General features: G+C 40.4%; 1 protein-coding gene across 3 annotated transcripts in view; it reads left to right on the top strand.

Moving 5' to 3' along the window:
- The window catches only part of rasa2 (RAS p21 protein activator 2), a 148767-nt gene that overhangs the window by 105890 nt on the left and 17517 nt on the right, over positions 1-25360 (top strand). For all 3 annotated transcript variants that reach the window (XM_055645651.1, XM_055645652.1, XM_055645653.1), the window contains exons 12-19: positions 4245-4359; positions 6436-6510; positions 7043-7166; positions 7837-7943; positions 8606-8692; positions 8782-8859; positions 9726-9799; positions 10703-10812. In XM_055645651.1, coding sequence (XP_055501626.1) covers positions 4245-4359; positions 6436-6510; positions 7043-7166; positions 7837-7943; positions 8606-8692; positions 8782-8859; positions 9726-9799; positions 10703-10812 — 770 coding nt within the window. The remainder of the gene's footprint in view (positions 1-4244; positions 4360-6435; positions 6511-7042; positions 7167-7836; positions 7944-8605; positions 8693-8781; positions 8860-9725; positions 9800-10702; positions 10813-25360) is intronic.

The following is a 25360-nucleotide window of genomic DNA, read 5'->3' as shown; positions in this document are numbered from 1 at the left end:
ACCCATCATTTATTACCCCGGAATTTGGGGATTTGTAATAGAAAAAATCACATGTGGTTAAAGTGCACATTGTCAGATTTTAATAAAGGCAATTTTTATACATTTTGGTTTCACCATGTAGAAATTACAGCAGTGTTTATACGTAGTCCTACCCATTTCAGGGTACCATAATATTTGGGACAGCAATGTCACATAATGAAAGTAGTCATGTTTAGTATTTTGTTGCATATCAATTGCATGCAATGACTGCTTGAAGTCTGCGATTCATGGACATCACCAGTTGCTGGGTGTCTTCTTTGGTGATGCTCATCAATGTATCATCATTGAAGATAAGTGAACCAGTACGTTCAGCAGCCATACATGCCCAGGCCATAACACCCCCACCACAGTTTCACAGATGTGGTGGTATGCTTTGGATCTTGGGCAGTTCTATCTCTACTCCATACTTTGTTCTTGCCATCACCCTGACATGAGTTAATCTTCATCTCATCATCCACAACATTTTTCAGGAACTGTGGTTGATCTTTTAAGTACTTCTTGGCAAACTGTAACCTGGCCATCCTATTTTTGCGGCCAACCAGTGATTTGCATCTTGCAGTGTAGCCTCTGTATTTCTGTTCATGAAGTCTTCTGCGGACAGTGATTATTGACAAATCCACACCTGACTCCTGAAGAGTGTTTCTGATTTGTCGGACAGGTGTTGGGGATTTTTCTTTATTATAGAGAGAATTCTTCTGCCATCAGCTGTGGAGGTCTTCCTTGGCCTGCCAGTCCCTTTGCGGTTAGTAAGTTCACCAGTGCTCTCTTTCTTCTTAATGATGTTCCAAACAGTTGATTTTGGCAAGCCTAATGTTTGGCTGATATCTCTAACAATTTTATTCTTGTTTCAGTCTCATAATGGCTTATTTGACTTTAATTGGCACAACATTTGTTCCTCGTGTTGATAAACAGCAATAAATGGTTCCTAGGTGCTGAGAGCTTTCTTATACCTGCATTAAGGAGCCGTTTATTACACACCAGCGCAATTACAAACGCCTGTGAAGCTATGTGTCCCTAACATTATGGTGCTCTGAAATGGGGGGAGTATGTATAAACACAGCTGTCATTTCTACATGATGAAAACAAATTGTATAAAAATGGCCTTTATTAAAATCTGACAATGTGCACTTTAACCACGTGATCTTTTTCATTACCAATCTCAAATTGTGGAGTACAGAGGCAAATAAATAAATGTACCAAATATTATGGAGGGCACTGTACTGATGACAATGGGTCAGAAAATAGGGGGGTGATCGATCGACTGACCAAATGGTGCCAGAACAATAATCTTGCTCTCAACGTCAATAATACCAAGGAACTGATTGTGGACTTTGGAAGAGGAAGGTCAAGGATCCACAAACCTGTCTTCATCGACGGGAGAGTCGGAGAGAATCAAATACTTCAAATTCCTGGGAATGCATATCTCTGAAGATCTGTCCTAGACCCGAAACATTGATGCAACCATAGAGAAAGCCCATCAACGCTTCTACATCCTTAAAGAAGATTGAGGAGATTTGGTATGTCAACAAATACCCTCTTTAACGTTTAGTAGAGTGCAGCAGAAAGTACATTGACTGGTTGCATCACGGCATGCTTCTGCAATTCGACCGTCTAGGAATGAAGAAGATTGCAAAAAGTGGTGAGCACTGCTCAGTCTGTCATGTGTACTGACCTCCTCATCATCGAAGGGATCTTCAGCAGTCGCTGCCTCAAAGAAGCAGCCAGCATCATCAGAAACCCACATCACTCTGGCAACACTCATTTCACTGCTGCCATCGGGAAGAAGGTATAAGAGCCTGAAAACTGCAATGTCCAGATTCAGGATCAGCTTCTTTCCTACAAACATCAAGCGATTAAACACTACAACCTCCAAATAAGCTCCAAACTACATAGACTTAGACTTAGAGGCATTGTTTTTGTCTTTACACCATTATTGTTTTTATTTATCTACTAGTTTATTGTGCTGTTTACAGAGTGAGTACCATGTTTACATATCTGTTGTGCTGCTGCAAATAAGAATGAGTCATAGAGTTGTACAGTGTGGAAACAGGCCTTTTGGCAAAACTTGCTCACACCAACCAACTTGCCCCATCTACACTAGTACCACCTGCCCACACTTGGCCCATAACCCTTTAAACATATCTTATCCATGTACCTGTCCAAATGAATCTTAAATGTTATGATGGTACCTGCCTCAACTACCTCCTCTAGCAGCTTGTTACATGTACCCACCATCCTTTGTGTAAAAAGAAGACCCCTCAGGTTACTATTAAATCTTTACCCCCTCATCTTAAACCTATGTCCTTTGGTGCTTGATTCTCTTACTCCGGGTATGAGAATCTGTACATTTACCCAATCTATTCCTCTCATGATTTTGTACACCAGTATAAGATCATGCATCTTCCTCCTGCACTCCAAGGAATAAAGTACTACGCTGCTCAACCTCTCTCTCGCTCAGACCCTCGTGTCATGGCAACATCCTTGTAAATCTTCTCTGCACCCTTTCCAGCTTGTCAACATCTTTCCTATAACATGGTAACCAAAACAATTTCCTTGTTCTGTTTTGAGACATATAACTATAAAATACTTGACTCTTGGGTAATGAACGCATTTTAGGTGATTCTGCTGCAATGCTATTGGTGCACTCTTAAGAAAACTTCAGTTATAACCATATATAACCATATAACAATTACAGCACGGAAACAGGCCATCTCGGCCCTACAAGTCCATGCCGAACAAATTTATTTTCCCCTTAGTCCCACCTGCCTGCACTCGTACCATAACCCTCCATTCCCTTCTCATCCATATGCCTATCCAATTTATTTTTAAATGATACCAATGAACCTGCCTCCACCACTTCCACTGGGAGCTCATTCCACACCGCCACCACTCTCTGCGTAAAGAAGTTCCCCCTCATATTACCCCTAAACTTCTGTCCCTTAATTCTGAAGTCATGTCCTCTTGTTTGAATCTTCCCTATTCTCAAAGGGAAAAGCTTGTCCACATCAACTCTGTCTATCCCTCTCATCATTTTAAAGACCTCTATCAGGTCCCCCCTTAACCTTCTGCGCTCCAGAGAATAAAGACCTAACTTATTCAACCTATCTCTGTAACTTAGTTGTTGAAACCCAGGCAACATTCTAGTAAATCTCCTCTGTACTCTCTCTATTTTGTTGACATCCTTCCTATAATTTGGCGACCAAAATTGTACCCCATACTCCAGATTTGGTCTCACCAGTGCCTTGTACAATTTTAACATTACATCCCAGCTTCTATACTCAATGCTCTGATTTATAAAGGCTAGCATACCAAAAGCTTTCTTTACCAATAGAAAATAACGTTTTAAAAAGTAATTGTGTCAATAAGGGAAAGGTTAGGGGCTAGAGAATGTGAGATTTACAATAACAAAGTTACTTTCTCCTGCAGGATTTTCAAAAATAATGGTGTTTTTAAGCACTAAAGTTTTTAATTTTGTTACTGCAATCTATAAGTACTAAAGTCTAAATTTGACCTTGTATATATTAGAATATTACTATAGTGTCAATAGAAGTGATTGCTTGTCAATTTAATGACCACTGGCAGTGAAAGAAGTAGCTATGTTCTTCAGCGACAACGGTGTCTGATTACTGCATAGAGGTTATCTGGAAACAGTTTTACTCCAGACAGATTTTTTTTTCTGCTTGCTAGTTTCCAAAGTAACGTAAATAGTTCTCTAGTTCCCAATCAAAATTGCGTTATAACCAATTTGGTCTGCATAATGCAAATAGTGTTCTCTTATTCACATTATGTCCAATTCACATTATGGAAACATGATATAGCAGAGCAACCTGTACATCCGTTTGACCTCAAGTGACAGTTGAATATAATCCATTCGAAGGGTTTCCAACCTGTGGTAAATTTACCCCTAGGGGGCAAATTTCGCCTACCCAGGTGGTAAATTTATTGATTCTAGATTTGTACATATTTTTTCTCATTGACTGAGTGTGTTTGGTTCTGGTATACCCGTATCTGTTCATCATTAGTTGTTCATAAATAAGTGAAATAGCATTGTTATGTGCTGTTAACGTTGCCACGGGTAAACGGGACAAAAAAGGTTGAGAACCCCTGATCTATGTTATTTGTTGCCAAATGGCAACATTTCAGTTCTGGGCCATTTTCAGAAAAAACGCGATGTCTGAAGTAATCAAATTCTTTAATTTCTGTAGGGAAGCCAACACCATCTTCAGGGGAAACTCTCTGGCCACTCGGTGTATTGATGAAACAATGAAACTCGTTGGAAAGTATTATCTGAAAGTGACACTGAAGCCTATTTTAGATGAAGTAAGATGCAAGTTATATTATTTTTGGCATGTGTATTATTTTCCTTCACCATTAACATGTTTACAAGTTTGTATTTGATCCAAATTTTCAGTAAACAGTAAATTAAGTAAAATATATTGGTATTTGTCACCCTGTCCAATTGCTGAATATACGATACGATAGAACATTATTTATCCCAGGAGGGAAATTGATCTACCAACAATCATAAAACACATGAAACAATAAATTAAATTGATGAGTGGAAAGGATTAAGGATGTGCAAATGTTAGGGGAGAGGGGAGTGGAGTCTGTCTACCTCATGACAGAACGGGAAGGAGTTGTACAGTTTGATAGCCACAGGGAAGAAGGATCTCCTGTGGCGTTCTTTACTGCATCTGCGTGGAACCAGTCTGTTGCTGAAGCAAAGAAGCAATGGGGAAGATGATGGCATAGTCTACCGCTGATTGGTAGAACATTTGCAGCATCTTTCTGCAGACGTTGAAGGAGCAGAGCCTTCTCAAACTGTACAAGCGGCTCTGTCCTGTTTTGTGCAGGGCCTCTGCGTTCTTAGACCAGTCCAGTTTACTGTTCAGGTACACTCCAAGGTATTTGTACTCCTTGGTAAACTGCACATCCACACCATTGATGGAGAGAGGGGCCAGGGATGTTCCTCTCCTCCTAAAGTCCACCGCTAACTCCTTAGCCTTGTCGGTGTTGAGCTGCTGGTGATCAAAATCTATTCGCAACTTCACTGCTCTCAGAAAAGTAACCTCAGCTTTTACTTTCTCTCTCATCCTCACTGTCTCCTATTTTCTCTTGTACATTCTTATCTTTCCTCATAAGTTCCATATGCATGCTAAGCCAAGCTAGATCTAGCTGCCCAGTATCGCTGTAAACTACTGACATGTGTATCTGTTTGATCACATCCATTGTGGGGCTGCGCACAAATATCCTTTCATTGAATTTGGAGAAGACTAGACTAGGACTTGCCTAAGCTGGCTCCCATTTTGGTTTTGCTGTGTCATTTTCAAATTCTTCCATGATGATGCCTCTCCCTATCTGTATAATTTCCTCCATCCTTATAAAGTTGAAATATCTGCATTGCACCAAATCCATTCTCTAGCATCTCAGTTTTTAGCTGCCTCCCCACCTACATACATCACTATTCCTATGTAAAATTCAGCTTCTCTTTCTCAAAGTCTCCTTTGATCAGCCATTGATTTGTGGCTTGGCATCAAAATATGTTTGATAGCTCTGCTGCAAAGTGCAATGTTTTACAATGAAAGATTCTATCTAAAAGCATTATCATGTGTCCTACTTGAACTTTATCTTTTCTGCTTTTCATTTTATTTTTGCTCTATTATTGCTATCTCTTAATTAGACTCAGTTTCTTACACATTTGCATTAAAATTAGGTACAGGCTGTACCTGGGTAACTAACTGGTTCATATTTTTTACACACGCCTGTGGATGGTAAATACGCAGAAATAACCACAATGGCTATCAAATAGCCGTGTTCCATGTTACAAACATGACATTTCCGGTTTAACATTTTATATCAAAACTTTGATCAGAATAATAATATGGTTCATCAAGATATTTTCTGCAAAACATATCTTTACTTATTAGGAGGGTATGGATAGGCTGAATTTATTCTCATTGGAATGTAGGAGGTTGAGAAGTAACCTTAGAGTTTCATAAAATTATTGGAAGCATAGAGAGGTTGCATGATTAGAATATTTTCCCAGAGCAAGAAAGTCTAGAACTAGAGGGCACAGATTAACTACGATGGAATAAATTTGAATGAGGTCTGAGGGGTACGTTTTTCACACAGTGTGGTGGCTTTCTGGAACAAACTGCCAGAGGAGGTGCGGGCAGATGCAACTATATTGTTTGAGTCTTTGGTCAGGCACACACATAGGAAAGGCATAGAGTCTATACAGCCTACTACAGGCAAATGTGATTGTGTGGATAGACATCACAGTCTTCATGATTCTATGTTTCTGCAGTAAAAATACCTACATCATTTAATTAATATAACTTTTAAATTGCTAATAGACTCCTTACCAGAGAATAATTGGAATTTCTGTTTGTTTAGATTTGTGACTCCTGCAAAACCTGTGAGATTGATCCAATAAAGCTCAAGGAAGGTGATAATGTTGAGGTGAACAAGGTGCGTTGATTCATTTTTCTCGTAATTACTTTGGTAATAATTTTTTTTTTTGTGAAGCTAATAGTAATAATACACCAATAAACTAAGTTACCAAATTATCTTAATCCAAGCAGTGGCACCTGAATTAACACACTTTAATGTTTTCACCATATCAGTGAGGAGATGTGTACGAGGTTTTGCTTGCATCCAAGCCCCAATATCTGTGGTGATCTAGAACTATCCATTTCCCGTCTTTATTTTCTGTCTGACAGCTAATTATATTGCATGTTTGTATATTATTCAAATTCCATGTGCCCTAAATGACAACAAATCGTGCCAATTCCCCATGCTCTAAGATGGGGCACGGACAGAACATTAAGAATTCAGATCAGTAATCAATAGGAATAATCTGGCAGTGTTTTCTGTGATACTAGTAGACTTTTTCATTGGGAAAAGGTTGGAAGTGAGTGGTGAGAGGAGGTGTCGCAAATTAAGCCTGCAGGCCAATCGAAATGTTACTTTCCTTTCATTCAGTTTATTTTCAATTTTGCAGGAGAACCTTCGCTATTATGTTGAAAAAGTGTTTAAAGTGATTGTGCAATCAAGTATGAGTTGTCCAACATTGATGTGTGAGGTGTTTAATTCACTACAAATATTGGCAAAGAACCAATTTCCAGGTGAGGTGTGAGGCATGATAAATAATATTTTAAACAATTCAATTGTCTTTTTAGAAAATAAGTTGGAAACCATATAAATGTACATAGGAGTCATGGTCATACAGCACAGAAGCAGCCCTTCAGCCCACTGCATCCATGCCTACCATCAAGTAACCATCTACACTCATGGTGGAAAATAAATGCTCCAAGATGTTGCACCTAATTACTCTAAATTAGCTTTTCAACCAATATTTTAGTGAAGCACATCCTTCTGTCTTGAGACTTTGTTCTTTTGAGCATTCTTTTAATATACTGTGAAACAAATACATTAGTTTCCTCTGGGAGAGCTTGAGGTGTTGAATGATACAGTCCCTGGCGTGTGTATATATCACTGTTTAGACTGAGATCCCATAATTAATTCTGCTTGTTCAATTAATATTTCTGATAGTGTGTGTCAATTAATATTTCTCATCAAATATCAATTAATATTTCTCATAGTGGTTTGTAGTGTCATAGTAAGCAACAGCTTTCCACTTGACCCAAAGAGAGAAAATGCAGCAAAATGGAGGGGTAGGAATTTAAAAGGGAGGTGGGATGTGAAAGAAGATTTACAGGGCTGTATAGCAAGAGGTGGTAGCTAGAGACAAAAAGTATAAAATATTAACCCACTTTACTGAATCTGCATTTCCAGAAGACCTTCATGTGAAGTACTCTGCTGTAAGCAGCTTTGTCTTCCTTCGATTCTTTGCAGTTGCAATTGTTTCACCTCATTGTTTCCATCTACGACCTCATCACCCAGTAAGTACCGGTAGTGTAAAATACATTTATATCGATTTCAAAATTGGGAAATTTGGAAGGGATGCAATGTGAAATACGCTGTCTGATTTGTTGTAATTTTACGTAGGATACGAACAACTTGTAATTAGACCAGCTAAAGTATGGAATAGAATTTGGTTATAGCCACTTGAATCCAGTCTGGATAAGCAGCAAAGGCTTAGAATTTTTGATTTTATTCACCAATTAAAAAAATTGGGAGTCCGTGGATGTCTCGTAGCGGTTCGTACGAGTAAAAAGTAACTTTATTTTTCTCATCACGAGTATTTTTTTACTCGTGGACATTTTTCACAGTGTTGAAAACACGTCACGAGTTTACCGGATTTCCCGAGTACCTACCGTTAACATTACGAGCCGCTACGAGACATCCACGAACTCCTACGGACGTGCTACGGACATTTTCCGTGTTCGAATCAGGGGAAAACTCGGGAGAACTCTTGAATTACCTCGTACAGTGGGACAGGCCCTTAAGCTGGGAGTGTTGAGGTCTTCCTTACAGAGACGGCAAAAAGATTCACTGGTTTTCAATAAATACTGATTTCATGTTAAAAACTGAATTTGTGGAAGGGAACACAAATTACATAGTTTAATGTAATTTATTTTGTTCTTTTTCTCTCCCATTGCAGGATGCTCAGACATCTCGAGTCTTGACCCTAATTTCTAAAACGATCCAAACATTGGGAAGCTGGTGCAGTTTATCGAAAAACAAATTGGTCAGCACCATTCTTGCTTTTTGCAAAGATTCAGTGTGGTTTTTATTCTCGTTTCGCTGTGTGTTGATGTAGTTTCTTTTGCTTTGCAGTCGAGCTTCAAAGAATCCTATATGTGTGATTTTTTTAAAGTGTTTCAAGAAGAAAAATGCATTGAATCAGTTAAAAAGGTGAGTTAAGATATCAAACACAAATGGAGTTATGCAGTCATATAATGTAAAATGTGTATTAATTGTTTTATAATTGCATAAAAAAATATTTGAAGTTAAAACCATGAAACGCTGATACCTTAACTCTTAATGTTTTATTACATTCTTGTGATCACGTTATGTATTCTGAAGTTTTGTTGGAAAGTTACTGTATTTCATGGCAATGAAGACGCACCTGCGTCAAAGACGCACCCCAATTTAAGTTGGTAAATTTTGAAAAAAGGATGGCATGTCAGGGTCGAGGGTTTGGTTTAGTCCAGGGGTCGACAACATCGTCTCCGTGCCCCGGGACTGGCTACAGTTCCCAGATCGATCGCATCCTCGGCACTGGCTTCAGTTCCCAGATCCCTCGAGCGGGCCGGCAGAAGGCGCTGAGGTGGTGGCCGGTCCTGCTGTCTGGTCCCGGCAGCCGCTCGCAGCTAACCAAGCTACTTCCCTCCCTGGGCCAGACTCCCCACACACTGAAAGGAACTCTTACCCCCAGCGGCGCTGTCCTTTTACAGCCACTTCCCACTTTACAGCCTCCCATCAGCTGCCAGCAATGAGGGATCGACTTGGCTAACAACCTAACCTTCGACCTCCAGGACGCAGGTAAATTTTCGTGCCTTATTTTTGGGTGAAAATTAGCACCTTCATTGCTGGGATATACGGTAGTTTGTGGTATATTTTTCTTTTATGTTTGAATATAGCAAACTGTTTGAAAGTGAGTCCTTTGCACAATTCCATGCAGATGCGTCATCTACATTATCTCAGCCTAATTAGTTGATCATTGAATCCATTATCTACTTTAGTTGTTTGAAAACTTTAATGGATATATTTGTTTTTAGTTTATAGATGAAGTATCTTCAGTACAAAGTAAGGAGCCCAGTGGAGTAAATGAATCAATTATTCTCAAAGAAGGGTAAGAGTTAAAGTGAATGAATGAAACCCTAGAGAAATGTTATGAAACTAAAGTGAGCATTGAATAACAGTAATGGTATAGTTTGCAAACATTGTAGCAATCCTGGAACTGTTGTCAACTGTGAGGCCAAACATTTTGACAAAAATTAGAATAAGACTATGATCACAGATCGAAGCTGAATATGAGAAAGAACTGGGATTGGATTGAGTTTTATTTTTTGATGAACGAGGGCAAAGACCAGAGATGAGGAACCCTGGATGACGAAGGAAAATTATATTTTGGTCAAGATTAAGAAGGAGGCATGGGACAGGCATAGGCAGCTGGGATCGTGCATCTCTGGAGAAGTATCGGGAACTAAGGAATAAGTTTAAAAAAAGGAAATCAGAATAGCAAAAAGGGAACAGGAGACAGCTCTGGCAGATAGCATCCCAAGAGATTTTATAAGCACATAAAGAGAAAAAGGATAACCAGAGAGAGAGTGGGACCCCTCAAGAATCCAAGCGGTCAACTCTGTGTGGAGCCGCAAGGGATGGGCAAGATCCTCAACGAGTATTTCGCCTCTGCTTTTACTGTGGAGAAAGACAGGATGATGGGGATCTCAGGGTAGTCACTGGAAGTGTCTTGAGAGCAGTCAGTATTAGGAGGAATAGGAATACTTTGTCACATGTGACTAGGCACAGTGAGAATCTTTGCTTGCAAACACAATGTATACAAATAGCAGCCACCTACAAGGCTGACAAAGTTACAAACCACGCCGGCTCCCCTTTTGCCCCCCAATAGTTCTCCCACTCCAGATCCCCCTTGTCCTTTGTCCTTTGAGTTTAAATTGTACCTAATTCTTCTTCAGGTGCTAACTCCTTGAGAATGCAAAGCAAAAATAGTATATATTCTTCTACATTGCAGGGAAGTCGTTAAAAGAGCTCAGGGAAGAAACCGAATTCGTAAAGTACATAATTTTAAGAGGCGATGGCTCCGCTTGACCAACAGAGAGATCTCTTACCACAAGCAGTCAGGTATGCCTGTACAATTTATTTCTATCAACAGCATCAAGAACTTCAAGCCTTCGGTCTGAAAAGGGGTCTCGATCCAAAATGTCACCTATTCCTTTTCGCCAGAGAGGCTGTCTGACCCACTGAGTTATTCCAGCTTTTTGTGTCTATCTTAAGACTGCAAATATTTGTCTTGTTTAAGTCTAAATTCAATCCTAAAAGATTATGCTGTTATTGTTTGTAGGCTTGATATCAGGTTAAAATGCTTATATTTTAAATTATCTTTGCCAACTAATTTTACAGTACATATCATATGTTGACTTTCAGATTTAGTGTATATCTCCCACAGTGGAAATTGAGCAGAAATTGCAGAAGGTCAATGAATTGAAATGCCTTTAACTCGTTTATCAGGATGTGGGCATTGTTGACCATATTTATTATCTGTCCCTAATTGCCATTAACGTGGTGATAAGTCACCTTTTGTGAAATGCTGCTGACCTTCAGTTGAAGTCATTTTGCTTTGGAAGTTTCTGGTTGTAGACCAGTTTGCAGATGAGATAGAATATATTTTTTGAGGAATATATTTCTGGCTGCTCAATGGGGCAGCTGTTAGAATCACTGCCTCCAGATAGACTGATAGGCTGAATGGCCTAATTCTCCTTGTATCACTTATGATCTTATGACCTAGTTCCAAGGATGTGTAGGTTCATTGGCCACTGTTAATTACCCCTCGTGTGCAGGTGAGTGGTAGAATCTTTGGAGAGTTGAAAGCATACTGTTCAGCTTGCATCACTGCTCATTTTTAGGCATAGTTCTGCCCATGACCGCAAAAAATTGCCGAGAGTTGTGGATGTAGCCCACTCCTTCATACAGACCAGAGTCCCCACCGCTGACTCCATCTACACTTCACGCTGCCTCAGGAAACCAGCCACCATAATCAAGGACCCTTTCCCACCCCGATCATACCTCCTTTTCGCTCCTGCCAGGCAGAAAATAAGTCAGATTCAGGAACAGCAGCTTCCCTTTAGTTATCAGACTTCTAAACGGTTCTTCCATAAGCTAGGGTACAGTCCCGTTACTCGAACCTACCTCAACATGGATATTAGACATTTTTTCTCTGGAACTGTTCAGCTACCAATGCTGAGAACTATATTCTGCCCTCTGTTATCTCTCACTTCACCCTTCCTTTGACCTTGTGTTTGGCTTATGTTTGGATTATGTTTCTGAGGCAGGAGTTGATTTGCACCATAACCAATTGAAGCCCTTCATTACAGTAGATGTAAGAACTATCAGTCTGTGGTACAACTTTCAAAATGATTTATGTCCTTCTGTATGGTAGATGTAAAATGCTGGAGAAACTCAGCATCTATGGAGAGACGGAATAGGAACATTTTCAGGTTGAGACCCTTCTTCAGACTGATGTCAGGGTGGGGGGGGGGGGGGGGGGAGGAGGGCGGTAAAAAGAAAGGAAGAGGTAGAGACAGTAGGAGAGCTGGGGAGGGGAAGGAGAGAGAAAGCAAGGGCTATCTAAAATTAGAGAGGTCAATGTTCATACCGCAGGGGTGTAAACTACCTAAGTGAAATATGAGGTGCTGTTCCTCCAATTTGCGCTGGGTGTCACTCTGACCATGGAGGAGGCCCAGGACAAAGAGGGCAGATTGGGAATGGAAGGGGGAGTTGAAGTACTGGGCAACCGAGAGATCAGGTTGGTGAGTACGAACTGAGCGGAGGTGTTGGGCGAAGCGATCTCCGACCCTGCGCTTGGTCTCGCCGATGTAGAGAAGTTGACATCTGGAACAGCGGATGCAGTAGATGAGGTTGGAGGAGGTGCATGTGAACCTCTGCCTCACCTGGAAAGACTGCTTGGGTCCTTGGATGGAGTCGAGGGGGGAGGTAAAGCGACAAGTATAACATTTCTTGTGGTTGCAAGGGAAAGTACCCGGGGAGGGGGTGGTGTGGGTTGGATGGGACAAATTGACCAGGGAGTTAGGGAGGGAACGGTCTCTGCGGAAAGCAGAAAGGGGAGGAGATGGGAAGATGTGACCAGTGGTGGGATCCCGTTGGAGGTGGCGAAAATCTCAGAGGATTATATGTTGTATGCGACAGCTGATGGGGTGGAAGGTGAGGATAAGGGGGACTCTGCTCTTGTTACGAGTGGCGAGATGGGAAGTAAGAGCGGAGCTGCGGGATATAGAGGGGACCCTGGTGAGAGCCTCATCTATAATAGAAGAGGGGAACCCCCGTTCCCTAAAGAATGAGGACATCTCCGATGCCGTGGTATGGAACACCTCATCGTAGGTGCAGATGTGGCGTAGACAGAGGACGTAGGGGATGGAGTCCTTACAGGAAGCAGGGTGGGATGAAGTGTAGTCCAGTTAGCCATGGGAGTCAGTGGGTTTGTAGTAGATGTCGGTCAGTAGTCTGTTGCCTGCGATGGAGTGATGAGATCTAGAAACGGTAGGGAGATGTCGAAAATGGTCCAGGTGAATTTGAGTGCAGAATGGAAATTAGTGGTGAAATAGATTAAGTCACTGAGTTCTGCATGGGTGCAGGAGGTTGCACCAATGCAGTCGTCAATATTGCAGAGATAGAGTTCGGGGATAGGGCCACGGTATGCCTCGAACAGGGATTGTTCAACGTCAAGTCAAGTCACATTTATTTATATAGCACATTTAAAAAACAACTCTCGTTGGTCAAAGTGCTTTACATTTGTTATAAGAATAGTATAAACAAACAAACTACATACATATATACATATAGCCCTCGCTCAGTGGACATCAGGAAAGGCTTGGGAGTATAGATACGTTTTTAGTCTTGACTTAAAGGAGTCGATGGAGGGGGCAGTTCTGATGGGAAGGGGGATGCTGTTCCACAGTCTAGGAGTTGCAACCGCAAAGGCGCGGTCGCCCCTAAGCTTATGCCTAGACCGTGTACCCTACAAAGAGGCAGGCATAGCTAGGGCCCATGCACATGCCCATAGCTGTGCCTTGGATTTGGAGGAAATAGGACAAGTTGTCCTTCTATATCCTCAGTCAACCTTACTTATCATCCGCAGACATTCTCATCCAAGTCATTTATATCCATTGCAAACAACAAACAACATATCCAGCACTAATCCCTGGATGACATCACTGATTACAGACTTCCAGTCAGAGAAACAACCCAGCATCACTGTCCTCTGTTTCCTACATCCAAGCTCATTTTGGATCCAGTTTTCCTAAACATCTTGGACCCTGTGTGCCCTAACTATCTGTACAAGCCTTCTGGACAGCTACATAGCTAACTTGTTCTCTGTTCGTATCAGAATGCCCAATTCTTTAGTCTAGTTCAGAGATATAGCGCGGAAACAGGCCCTTCGACCCACTGAGTATGCGCTGACCTGCAATTCCCATACACTAGCACTATCCTACACACTAGGAACAATTGACAATTTTTATCGAAACCAATTAACCTATAAATCTGTACGTCTTTGTAATGTGGGGGGAATCCGGAGCTCCCGAAGTAAACGTACGTGGTCATGGGGAGAACGTACACACTCAGTACAGACAGGACCCGTAGTCAGGATCAAATTCTTTGACTCTGTAACTGCAACTTTACTGCTGCGTCACCATGCCACCCATGAAATCCCTGGAAGTCAACCTTCTGTAATATTGGCTCAGTTTCTATCTCTCCACAAGCACAGTTTGATCTACCACACTTCACAATTTTAATATTCCTTTGTCTTCTCTCTCTATAAATTATTTAGTTGGCCTTTCAACCAAATGACTTCAATAATAGCTTGCTATGCCAATCCTCGTCTCATTCTTAGATATTGCTATTGTTCTCTCCATTCCTGCCTCCAACTTCACTGCAATTTAAAAAAGCTCTCTCTAGTTTTAGCACAAGGTCGTTGACCTCAAATGTTTATGCTGTTTCTTTTTCCAGGGCTGCTACCTGGTATATTGCGTGATTACAGCAATTATGTTCTATTTGCTGCCTTCATTCGTGTGTATGTGGTTGGCAAATTATTAAAGATCAAAAAGGGTGGATAAAACTTTGTTTCATTTAGTCTGCTATTTTGGATTTAAAACCATACATATTTTCTTAATGTTGGGAAACTAAGAATGTACAAAGAGATTTAGGAGTTAATGTACTCATAACACTTAAGATCAATGAATGCTGAAATTGCCAATGATGTTCACATGCCATAAGCAGATTTTAAGAACACTGAGTGCTTATGCACCCAACAGAAATATCCTGGAATGTTGGCCTGTATCTCAACGGGACTGGATTACTAAGGGAGGAAGTAGTGTTTTAGTTGTTCAGAACATTGATTAAACCCATCTGGAATATTATGTTGAATGTAAGATACCAAAGCATTGATTCAAAGAATTGTAGAGCATGGAAACAGACCCTTGCATCCAACTCGTCTTTGTTGAACTAGGTGCCTTCCTGTCCCATCCCCAACTCTTTTCCAGCATTCTCCCCCTTCCTACAATCAGTGTGAAGAAGGGTCCCAAGCCGAAATGTTGCCTATCCATATCCTCCAAAGATGCTGGCACTTTTTATAAATGGATAGAAGATTGGCTGAATGGCAGAAGGGGAATAAAGGGGGCTTTTTTTCAGATTCGCTACTGATAACTAGTGGTGTTCTGCTGGGGTTGGTGCTGGGTCTGCTACTTTTCACGTTGTATATTAATAATCTGGATGATAGAATTGATGGTTTTGTGGCCAAGTTTGCAGATGATACAAAGATAGGCAGATGAGCAGGTAGTGTAGAGAAAGCAGGGCGTCTGCAGAAGGACTTTGACAGATTGGGTGAGTGGACAAAGTAGTGGCAAATGCAATACAGTGTAGCAAAGTGTGCGATCATGCATTTCAGTAGTAGGAATAAAGGCGTAGACTATTTTCTAAATGGGGAGAGGATTCAGAAACCGGAGGTGGAAGGGGACTTGGGAGTGCTGGTGCAGTAATCCCAAAAGGTTAATTTTCAGGTTGAATCAGTAGCAAGGAAGGCAAATGCAATGTTAGCTTTCATTTCGAGAGAACTAGAATATAAAAGCAGGGATGTAATGGTGAAGCTTTATAGGGCATGATGGAGAGGGTCCAGAGGAGTTTCACAAGAATGATCCCGGGGATGATAGGGTTAACGTATGATGAGCGTTTGACGGCTCTGGGCCTGTACTCGTTGGAGTGTAGAAGGATGAGGGGAATCTTTTGAAACTTATTGAATAATGAAAGGCTGGATAGAGTGGAATAGAGGGGATGTTTCAACTAGTGGGAGAGTCTAGGATCAGCGGGCACAGCCTCAGAATAAAAGGACAGACCATTAGTATGGAGATGAGGAATATATTTAGCCAGATGGTGGGTGATCTGTGAAATTCATTGCCACTGATGGCTGAGGTGGCCATATCTTTGGGTATTTTTTAAGTGGAGAATGATAGGTTCTTGATTAATATGGGTGTCAAAGGACACGGGGAGAAAACTGGAGAATAGAGTTGAGAGGGAAAGATAGATCAGTCATGATTGAATGGCAGAGTGAACACAAGGGTGTGAATGACCTAATTTCACTCCTATGTCTTATGACTATTATGCTACCTGACCTGCTGAGTTACCCTTGCATTTTGTGTTCTACTTGCCTTCCCGAACTAGTCCCATTTATTTGCATTGGCCCCATATTTTTCTAAACCTTTCCTATACAAATGTCTTTAAAATGTTGTAAGTGTACCAAGGTTTATCATTCTGTCTGGTAGCTTCTTCAATATACCCACTATCCTATGTGTGGAAAAACCTGCCATTTCCTTTGCCCATTTGTAAATTTAAATTTCTTCATTCAAATCTTGGCACTATAACAAGACGAGCTTTAAACTTCACTGTTGTGGTTCAATGTTCTTCAACAGACAAAAACACAAATAAAATCAGTATCAAGCAGTACAATCTTTATTTCAGCAGGCTGGTGTGGTAAAACTCTTTACATTATGCAGATTATAGACTATACAGAGTTCTCATACCCACTCAAAGGGGCGGTCATTAGCACATATATTTATACTCAAATAATCAACGATTCAGCAATACCTTATCTACAGAGCATAGCACAGCCTCTTGCTTAAGATTGACAGCATCTTGAGATTGACAGCTTCTTAAGATTGACAGGTTCTTCTGATAGAGGAAGGGTTAGCCATATATGGTTATATGAGAAGGCTATTTTTCTGCAGAACAAGCATTTTGTTTTTTTTCTACTTATGGCGCACATTATAATAGAACAGCGGTTAGTGCCAAGAGTCTGAACCTCCTCTAAATGTTTATATTATAGAGGAGACATTCATGAAGCTGTGCTTGTTATCTCGCCTATGTTATTGGAAAAGGGTACATCAACATCTTTGTTAGCCTTGTAAGAGTTCCCTGCTGGCTTTGCAATTAATTAGGAGAAAAGTAATAGCCTGTGTTTTTCTGCTGAATCAATTTTTATAAAGTTTAAATCTTTTAACTTCCACATCACCAGGTATCCACCACTCAATCAATTAGTTTTGCTCCTTCATCCTTTAAGAATCTCCTCTGATAGTTAAAACAAATTAACCATGCCTTTTTATTCTTAAGAGTTACAATAATTACAGATCTTCTCTTATATTTGAGCTTCTTTCCCCCAGTTCTTCTTCACTAACCTTGCGTATAGCCTCTTTCAGCCTAATTACTATTTATCTGTTATACCCATATCTGTTGGTATCATTTCATCTCTTGCAATGTTTTCCACGTAATAGGTAAGTTATTCAAGTAGCTGCTTCAGCAAATATTGTAACATCTTTTAATATTTTTGATTCTTCCATTTTTCTCATGTCTTGGCTGCATATCATCACATAAAAGCAATGACATGTAATTACATAAAAATTCCAACTGTTCTTTGTTCCTTTGTATGCTTACAGAAGATCTGATTGGGAGGTTTCCATTGACCAGCATCCTTTGGATGAACGAGTAACAGATTTCTGTTACGCTTTTATGATCAAGCACTTTGCAGTTTCACTACCTAATGACATTCAAATTTGAAGATTGCTCTCGCCGTTCTTGATTTTCCTGGAAGAGGAAAACATCTGTGTTGCGTAGTGTATCGCGTTCTCGACTTAAGCAATAATCAATCTCATCCCAATCTTTTAAATTCAATAGAAATCCAGAACGCAGCTGATTCTAATATCCCAGTTTAAGCATGATACAAAGCTGCAATGTACTACATTGATGGTCAAAATATTCCTATGAATACAGTGAGGAATACACATAAAAAAAGTAAATCAGGAAGGCAAAGGGGCCATAAAATATTCTTGGCAGATATGGTAAAGGAGAATCCAAAGAGATTCTACAAGTGTATTAAAATATTTTTTGAAGAACTGACCAGAGGACTGATGTGAGCATGGCAATGCATGACTGGTCAGAAAAGTGAGATCACATGGAATCTTGACTGAGTGAGATACTCAAATGCAAAATTGTTTTTGTGGTAGGTATAGGAGGATGGTAGCATAAAGTTGTTTTTCAGATTGGACGCCTGTGACCAGAGGTGTGCGATATAGAGATTTGTGCTGTTATGTCACATATTTCACATATATTTAAAAGCCCCTAGAACACTGCACATTTAATGTAATTTCCATGCTGTAGATCATCAATCAACAGCCTATAATTTTATATGCCATTTTATCTCTGACGTGCTATCATGCTGCAGAGATGTCTGCAAGTGCAGTCTATTCCCTTGTTTAGTTTCCTCATGTAATACCTAAGTTTGTTTTCCCACCCCAAATGCATTACCTTGCACCTCCCCGGAATGGATTCCATTTGCCACTTTTCTGCATATGTGCCCAGTTCGTTTGTGTCTTTCCGCAGCTTAGGCCCTTTTTCCATGCTACATTTTCACTTTTAATGTAATTGGCAAACTACTTAATCGTGGCCCCTCATTTAAATACAAATCAATTATTTTGTGGTGAAATAAGCTAAATGCAAGGCAACTGACGCCAAAGATCAACTACTTGAAATTTGGTAGCATGGGCCTGGCAGTGGACGTTAACAAGGTTCTCCCAGTTTACAAGTATCTAGGAAATGACAAAGTAGACAATTCTTTCCTCACAGAATTGCATCCCAGAGCTTTGGGGGGGGAAAGGCCTGACTTTAGAGATAATGGACGGGGTTTGGCTGTCATTTATAAAATTATATGGATTTTGGAATTGTTCCTGTAGATTGGAGGGTAACAAATATGACCCCATTGGTTAGAAAGATGTAAGAGCAAAAGAATGGACTGAGAAAAGGTCCCAACCCGAAATGTCCACTATCTATCACTCCACAGATGCTGCCTGACCCACTGAGCAATTTGAGCATTTTGTGCTTTGCTCAAGATTCCTGCATATGCCGTCCCTTGTGACTCTGGGATGATTGAGCTTATATCAGCCTTAGGTCAGTGAAATTTTTCAGTAAGTTGCTGGGCAGGAGATTGATCCTCAAGATTGGAGTTTAATATGGTGACATTGTTTGCAAATCAGTTATGGAGCAGAACCTAGGAATGGTAGGCGGTACTTAGTGGCGTATTGCAGGAATCTGTGCTTGGCACCATATTTTTCAAATCTATATCAATAATTTAGTTAGGGGAGCCCAATATCATATATTTAATTTTGCTGATGATACAAAGTCAGGTAGAATTGTAAGCATAGAGCAAGTTGTAAATCATACTCGAGGAAATATGAGCAAGAACTTGGCATATAATGTGGGGAAAATGAGAAGTTATCTATTTTGGTGCATATAACAAAAAGTGGAGTGTTTATTAAGCAATGAGAGACCAAGTAATGTTGATGTTCAAAGGTTCTTTGGTGTGCTATTGAAGGGAAGCATGCAGGTGCAGAAGAAGCTAAGAGGGCAATTTAGACATTAACCTTCGTCTTTAGAGGAGTTGAACACATGAACAAGGAAATGCCTTGGTAAGACCACATCAGAGGTATTGTGTGCGGTTTTGATCTCTTTGCTGAAGGGAGGATATATTTACCATAGAGAGAATGCAGCACAGATTCACTGGCCTGGTGCCAGGGATGTAGTTTGCCTATTGAGAAGTAATGGAGTATTCTGCAGCAGTATTCTTTGGAGTTCTAAAGAACTGGATGAAATCTCATCAAACATACAAAATTCCAAAAGGGCCTGACAAGCAAAATGCAGTGGGGATATTTCTCGTGACTGTGAAGTTTTGGACTGGGAGCAAGGTTTCAGAATAAGAAGTTGACTGCGTTGTACTGGATGAAGTTTCATTTCTTCACTCAGGGGAGTGATGTTCCTGTGGATTCTCAACACCAAAAAGCTGTTGTTGCACAGCTATTTTGCTCATTTAAAACAGATTTGAATAGATTTCTGGGTGTTAGTAAATCAAACTATACGGATATTGAGCAGTGATGTGATGCTAAAAAAAGGACGTCAGTCTTAATAAAAAGTAGAGCCAGTGTGAAGGATCAGAAAGGCCAATCGCTGTTATTTCTTATTTAATTTGATCTTGCATCCTGGGTGTAAAAGGAAATTATAATCATAATCGTAATTTATTAGCCAAGTATGTTTTGCAACATACAAGAAATTTGATTTGCCATACAGTCATAACAAAAATGCAACAAGACACACAACTACATAAAATGTAACATAAACATCCACCACAGAGGCTCCTCCACATTCCTCACTGTGATGGAAGGCAATAAAGTCTTATCTTTTTGTCTCCCGCGGTCGGGGGAGTCGAACCATCCGCAGTCGGGGTGATCGAAGCTCCCGCGTCGGGGCGAACGAAGCTCCTGCGGCTTGGAACTCCCGAAGTCGATCCTTAACCTAGGGACCGCGAGCTCCACGATGTTAAAGTCCGCAGGCTCCCGCGGTTGAGCTCCTGAAGTCGATCCCTGACAAAGGGATCGCAAACATCACAATGTTAAGTCCTGCAGGCTCCCACGGTTGGAGATCACAAAGTCGGTCCCCAGCATGAGGCCGCCAGCTCCTCGATGTTAGGCCGCAGTGCGGACGGAGATACGACATGAAAAAAGTTGCATCTCCATCGAGGAAAGAGATGAAAAAAGTTTCCCCACATAATACAAAACTAAAAGTACACTAAAACATACATTTTACAACAAACTAAAAGAAAGAAAAAGACGAGACAGACCGTTGGCGAGGCAGCCATCGACGGCGCCATGAAAATGCTTTTGTGTTAGTGACAATGATTTGGGATGTTCTAAGGTATTTTTGAACTTTAGACGCCTAACATGTTTTGCTATGTCTTAAAAGTCCAGATTAACTAATTTTATGTTTTTTCAGTGAATTTAAACAAAGACCTGATTGGTACAGTCTCAGCATTACTATGATGTACTTTGCTGTGCAAAATCTAAACCGCAGATGGCAATGTTTACCCTCCAATCTGCCATTTGGAACCCAGCTGTCAGCAGCTGGGTTTGAAAACCCACTATGAAGGAGTTCGGCCTGTGCGTGCCAACTTTTGTCCTGTGCTGGCAAATGGCATGTGTGTAGGCATCAGGGAATGGGACATTAAGCTGTTGCCATTTTGTGAAATTATTGCAGGATGATTGCTAAATTCATGGAATAAACTGCAGTTCCTACATAAAGTGGCACTTTTGGAAAGGGTTTAAAGCAAATCATCTTCTAGTATACAGTTCCAAAATTGTACAAAACATAGGCCTAGATTATGTGGTGAGCAACAAATGATCACTACTGAACCTGCATCTACACCGATGTATTAACTATTCTGTGGGCTTTAATGTTCATTTGTGACAGTTAGATTAAATTTTTGATTTTAGTTTTAGTTTTAGAATTACAGCATGAAAACAGGTCCTTCGTCCCCCTGAGTCCGCACCGACCAATGATCCATACACTAGTTTTACCCTAGACACTAGGGACAATTTACAGAAGCCAATTAACCTACAAACCTACACGTCTTTGGAATGTGTGAGGAAACCGGAGCACTCGGAGAATGTTACAGGGCAAACGTACAAACTCCATACAGACAAAATCCATTATCAGGATTGAATCTGCCTCTCTGCTGCTGTCAGGCAGCAATTCTCCTGCAGGGATTAGAGCCCATGTGGGAATGGAAAGTAACTTTTCTCTTCTCGACCACTTGGACTGAAAAGTGTTTGTAAGTCAAGAAATACAAGTACATTGACTTGAATTTATAATTGTGTGAAGAATGGTATAGAGATGAGAAAAAAAGGAAACGCAGAGTGAAAAAGAAGTCATTTTTCAAATTTCCAACTAAATCTAATTGGAAAGATTGAGACCATATCCTTGGGCCAATGGATTATTTGGCAGTAAATTAGTGACAAAGTGCCATTAAAGATTTACTCTCCAATGGATGACCCCAAACCATTTCTGACCTTTTTATTGTTGATCTCATGGGGGATTTCTCATTTCTATGCTCTCATGAGCATGAGCTTGCTGGAGAAATTAGGTCCTGTAAAACATGAAAGAGAATGCAAAAGCTAAGACAGTTCCTCAGTGCCCAATTCTCACTGAATCCAATCTTTTGGATGCCATACCTCCCAATATCGAGGAATTACGAAATATATGCATTGCACAAGGCAATTTGACTGTAACACGTTTTTGATCAGGAGCGGGAGAACCACTAAAAAGTTACTTGGGAAATTGACAAAACAGAAAAAATGTGCAGGGACAAATAACTTGTTTCCACGTAGCCTCTCTGTAGGACACCATCGTCTCCGAGATATGATAGTGGGATTTGAGAGACTTTTAGATAGGCATATGGATATGTAGGGACTAGAAGAATATAGATTATGTGCAGGCAGGTGAGTCTTGTCTTGATTTCATGGTATTTACATCACAGACCTTGGACCAAAGGGCCTGGTCTTGTGCTGTAGTGTTCTTCATTCAAAGGACATAGCTATCTACTTTAGCTGCAGATGGCAATTGAAATTGGTAAATGATCACTTCTGTAGACACTTGTGCAACAATACTCTATTAAACAGTGTCATATAGATGTTTGTATTTTTTGTAACAAAAATAAACTTGTTGCACTTGAAAGGACCTTTATTTTTGGAAATATTCCAGGAAAAAGAACTATTAGTTCAAGTCTGAAAACCTCTTTCCTCTGGACACAATTGGCTTTATAACGATTTTTTAATGACATTTTTCAAGGATTGCAAATATATTGTAGTAGAGCTACCTACACTTAGTAACATTGAAAAGTAGAATATTTAATGCAACATTCACTGTTGGGAAAACATATAGAAATAATTTAAAGCGAATTGGTTATTGAATCAACTGCGAATGATCTATTCTTTGCTTTTCAAAACAACGTGACTAGCATTTCCAATGCCACAGCTGCTTATCAGCTGTTGTTTCACATTTTTGTATGGTGCAAAAACGGAACCTGGGGGTGGGGATAGGAAATGTTTGTCAGTTTTGCAGATGAGGACTTTTTTCTTGCATTAGCGATGTAGTATTGGAATTTGTGGCAATCCAAATTGACAGGGGTTCACAGCAAAATTATGACCCGGATACAAGCTGTAACCCCAGTCGAGAAGTTAACAGATTAGTTTTGCAGATTCTTTGTAAAGAAATATATTAGAGAAGAAAAGGGCATTAACATCTTGGATGACCTGTCCTGGCCACAGCACAGATTTACTCAGCAAGAAAGTGTACAGGTGCCTCTACTTCCTTAGATGTGTAAGGAGATATCACTAAATAATCTGAGAAATGTCTGCAGATGTACTATTAGAAATTATCCTGACTAGTTGTATCATCCCTGGCATGACATTTCCAAAGCACAGTCACACAACAGACTACAGAAAGTAGTGGATACAGTCAGATCCATCACAACCATAGCCTTCCCACCAGAAAAAGCATCTACATGAGGCATTGCCTCAAGTAGCAGCATCTTATCATTATGGATATCTGTGCCATGCCCTCTTTCTCTTTCTTACAGTCAGGCAGGAAGTTCAGAAATCTGAAGTCCCACACCACCAGGTTCAGGAACAGCAACTTTCCTACATCTATCAGCTTCTTGAACCAACCTGCACAACCTAAACCTACCTCAGCAGCAGAACATAACCGACCACCTCTTACACTACCATGAGAGATTTTGAAATCAAATTGTTGCTCTAATATCATGTTTTCCCAACCCTCACCCTTTCCATCACCACTGCTACCCAATATCGGCTCCAAGAAAGAGCTACCAAACACATCTTATACGAACATGCAATTGTTTTATAAATTGTGTTGCTGCACTAATGTCTTGTTTTTCCAACTCCCTCCCCTTCCACCATCACCATCTCCCAATATCTGTTCCAAGAAAGAGCATGCCATCTTCAGTGTCCTGAGCATCGTTTTGCCTTCATGGTAATAAAAAATAGATTACCAGATAGTTCAGTCATTTGGTGTGTATATGTAGATTACCGTGATTGCTCCATGTAACATTTCACAGGGTGTCATTAGGAGATACTCCCTTTGTCCTTTCCCTTCCTCATCTTCTCTGCAAATTCTTTCTTTCTCAGCTCTGACAATAGGGTATTCAACCTGGTACCTTCCTTTCTTTCTTTCCATAGACCTGCTGTTTCCAACATTCAATGTCTTATTTTCTTAAAGCATGGACAGAGTTGAAATTACTTGAGATGTTTAATACCTACAGGAGTCCATGGCAATCAAAATATTGGTGCATCCTTTTCCTCCAGAGATGCTGTCTGACCCGCTGAGTTACTCCAGCACTTTGTGGCTATCTTGGATATAAACTAGCATTTGCAGTTCTTTGTTTCTACATTTTAGCACTGCTGGAATTTGATCTGAACATAATCATTTTGCCTCATTAATGGTAGTAGCTTGATGAGCCAGAGATTGACTGTTTTATCGCACCTGCTTGGGCGGCATGGTGGCGTAGTGGTAGAGTTGCTGCCTTACAGCGCCAGTGACCCGTGTTCGATACTGACTACGGGCGCAGTCTGTATGGAGTTTGTATGTTCTCCCTGTGACCATGTGGGTTTCTTCACACATTTCTTAGAAGTACATGTCGGTAGGTTAATTGGCTTTGGTAAAAATTGTAAATTGTTCCTGGTGTGTAAGATGGTACTGGTGTAAGGGGATCGCTGGTTGGCATGGACTCGGTGGGCCAAAGGTCCTGTTACAGTTGTATCTCTAAACTAAATGAAACTTTTATGAACCAGTATGATTCGGATGAAAGGTCTAACCAACAGCATTGACCACCGCTTTCTCTCCACAGATGCTGTTTAACCTGTTGAGTTCTTCCAAAAGGTTAATTTTTGCTCACTACAAATACTTTCCCTCCACAGATGCACATTATAATTTACTATGCCAAACAGAATAGTGTGTGTTTCAGGTGTGAATACAATACTTGATCTCCACAAAGAATGTTGAGCTGTCAGTTCAACAGTTAGTTTAGTTTATTATTGTCAGGCGTACCAAGATACAGTGAAAAGCTATTTTGTTGCCTGCCATCCAGTCAACGACAAGACTATACATGATTCCAATCAAGCCGTCCACAGCGTACCGATACAAGGGGATATACCTGATAAAGGATATATCATTTTGTGCAAGATAAAGTCTGATTAAAGATAGTTCTGAG

Source organism: Leucoraja erinacea, chromosome 14 (genome assembly GCF_028641065.1).
Source record: "Leucoraja erinacea ecotype New England chromosome 14, Leri_hhj_1, whole genome shotgun sequence".
Classification (NCBI taxonomy): Eukaryota; Metazoa; Chordata; class Chondrichthyes; order Rajiformes; family Rajidae; genus Leucoraja; species Leucoraja erinaceus.
This window is presented reverse-complemented; position numbering and strand designations above follow the sequence as displayed.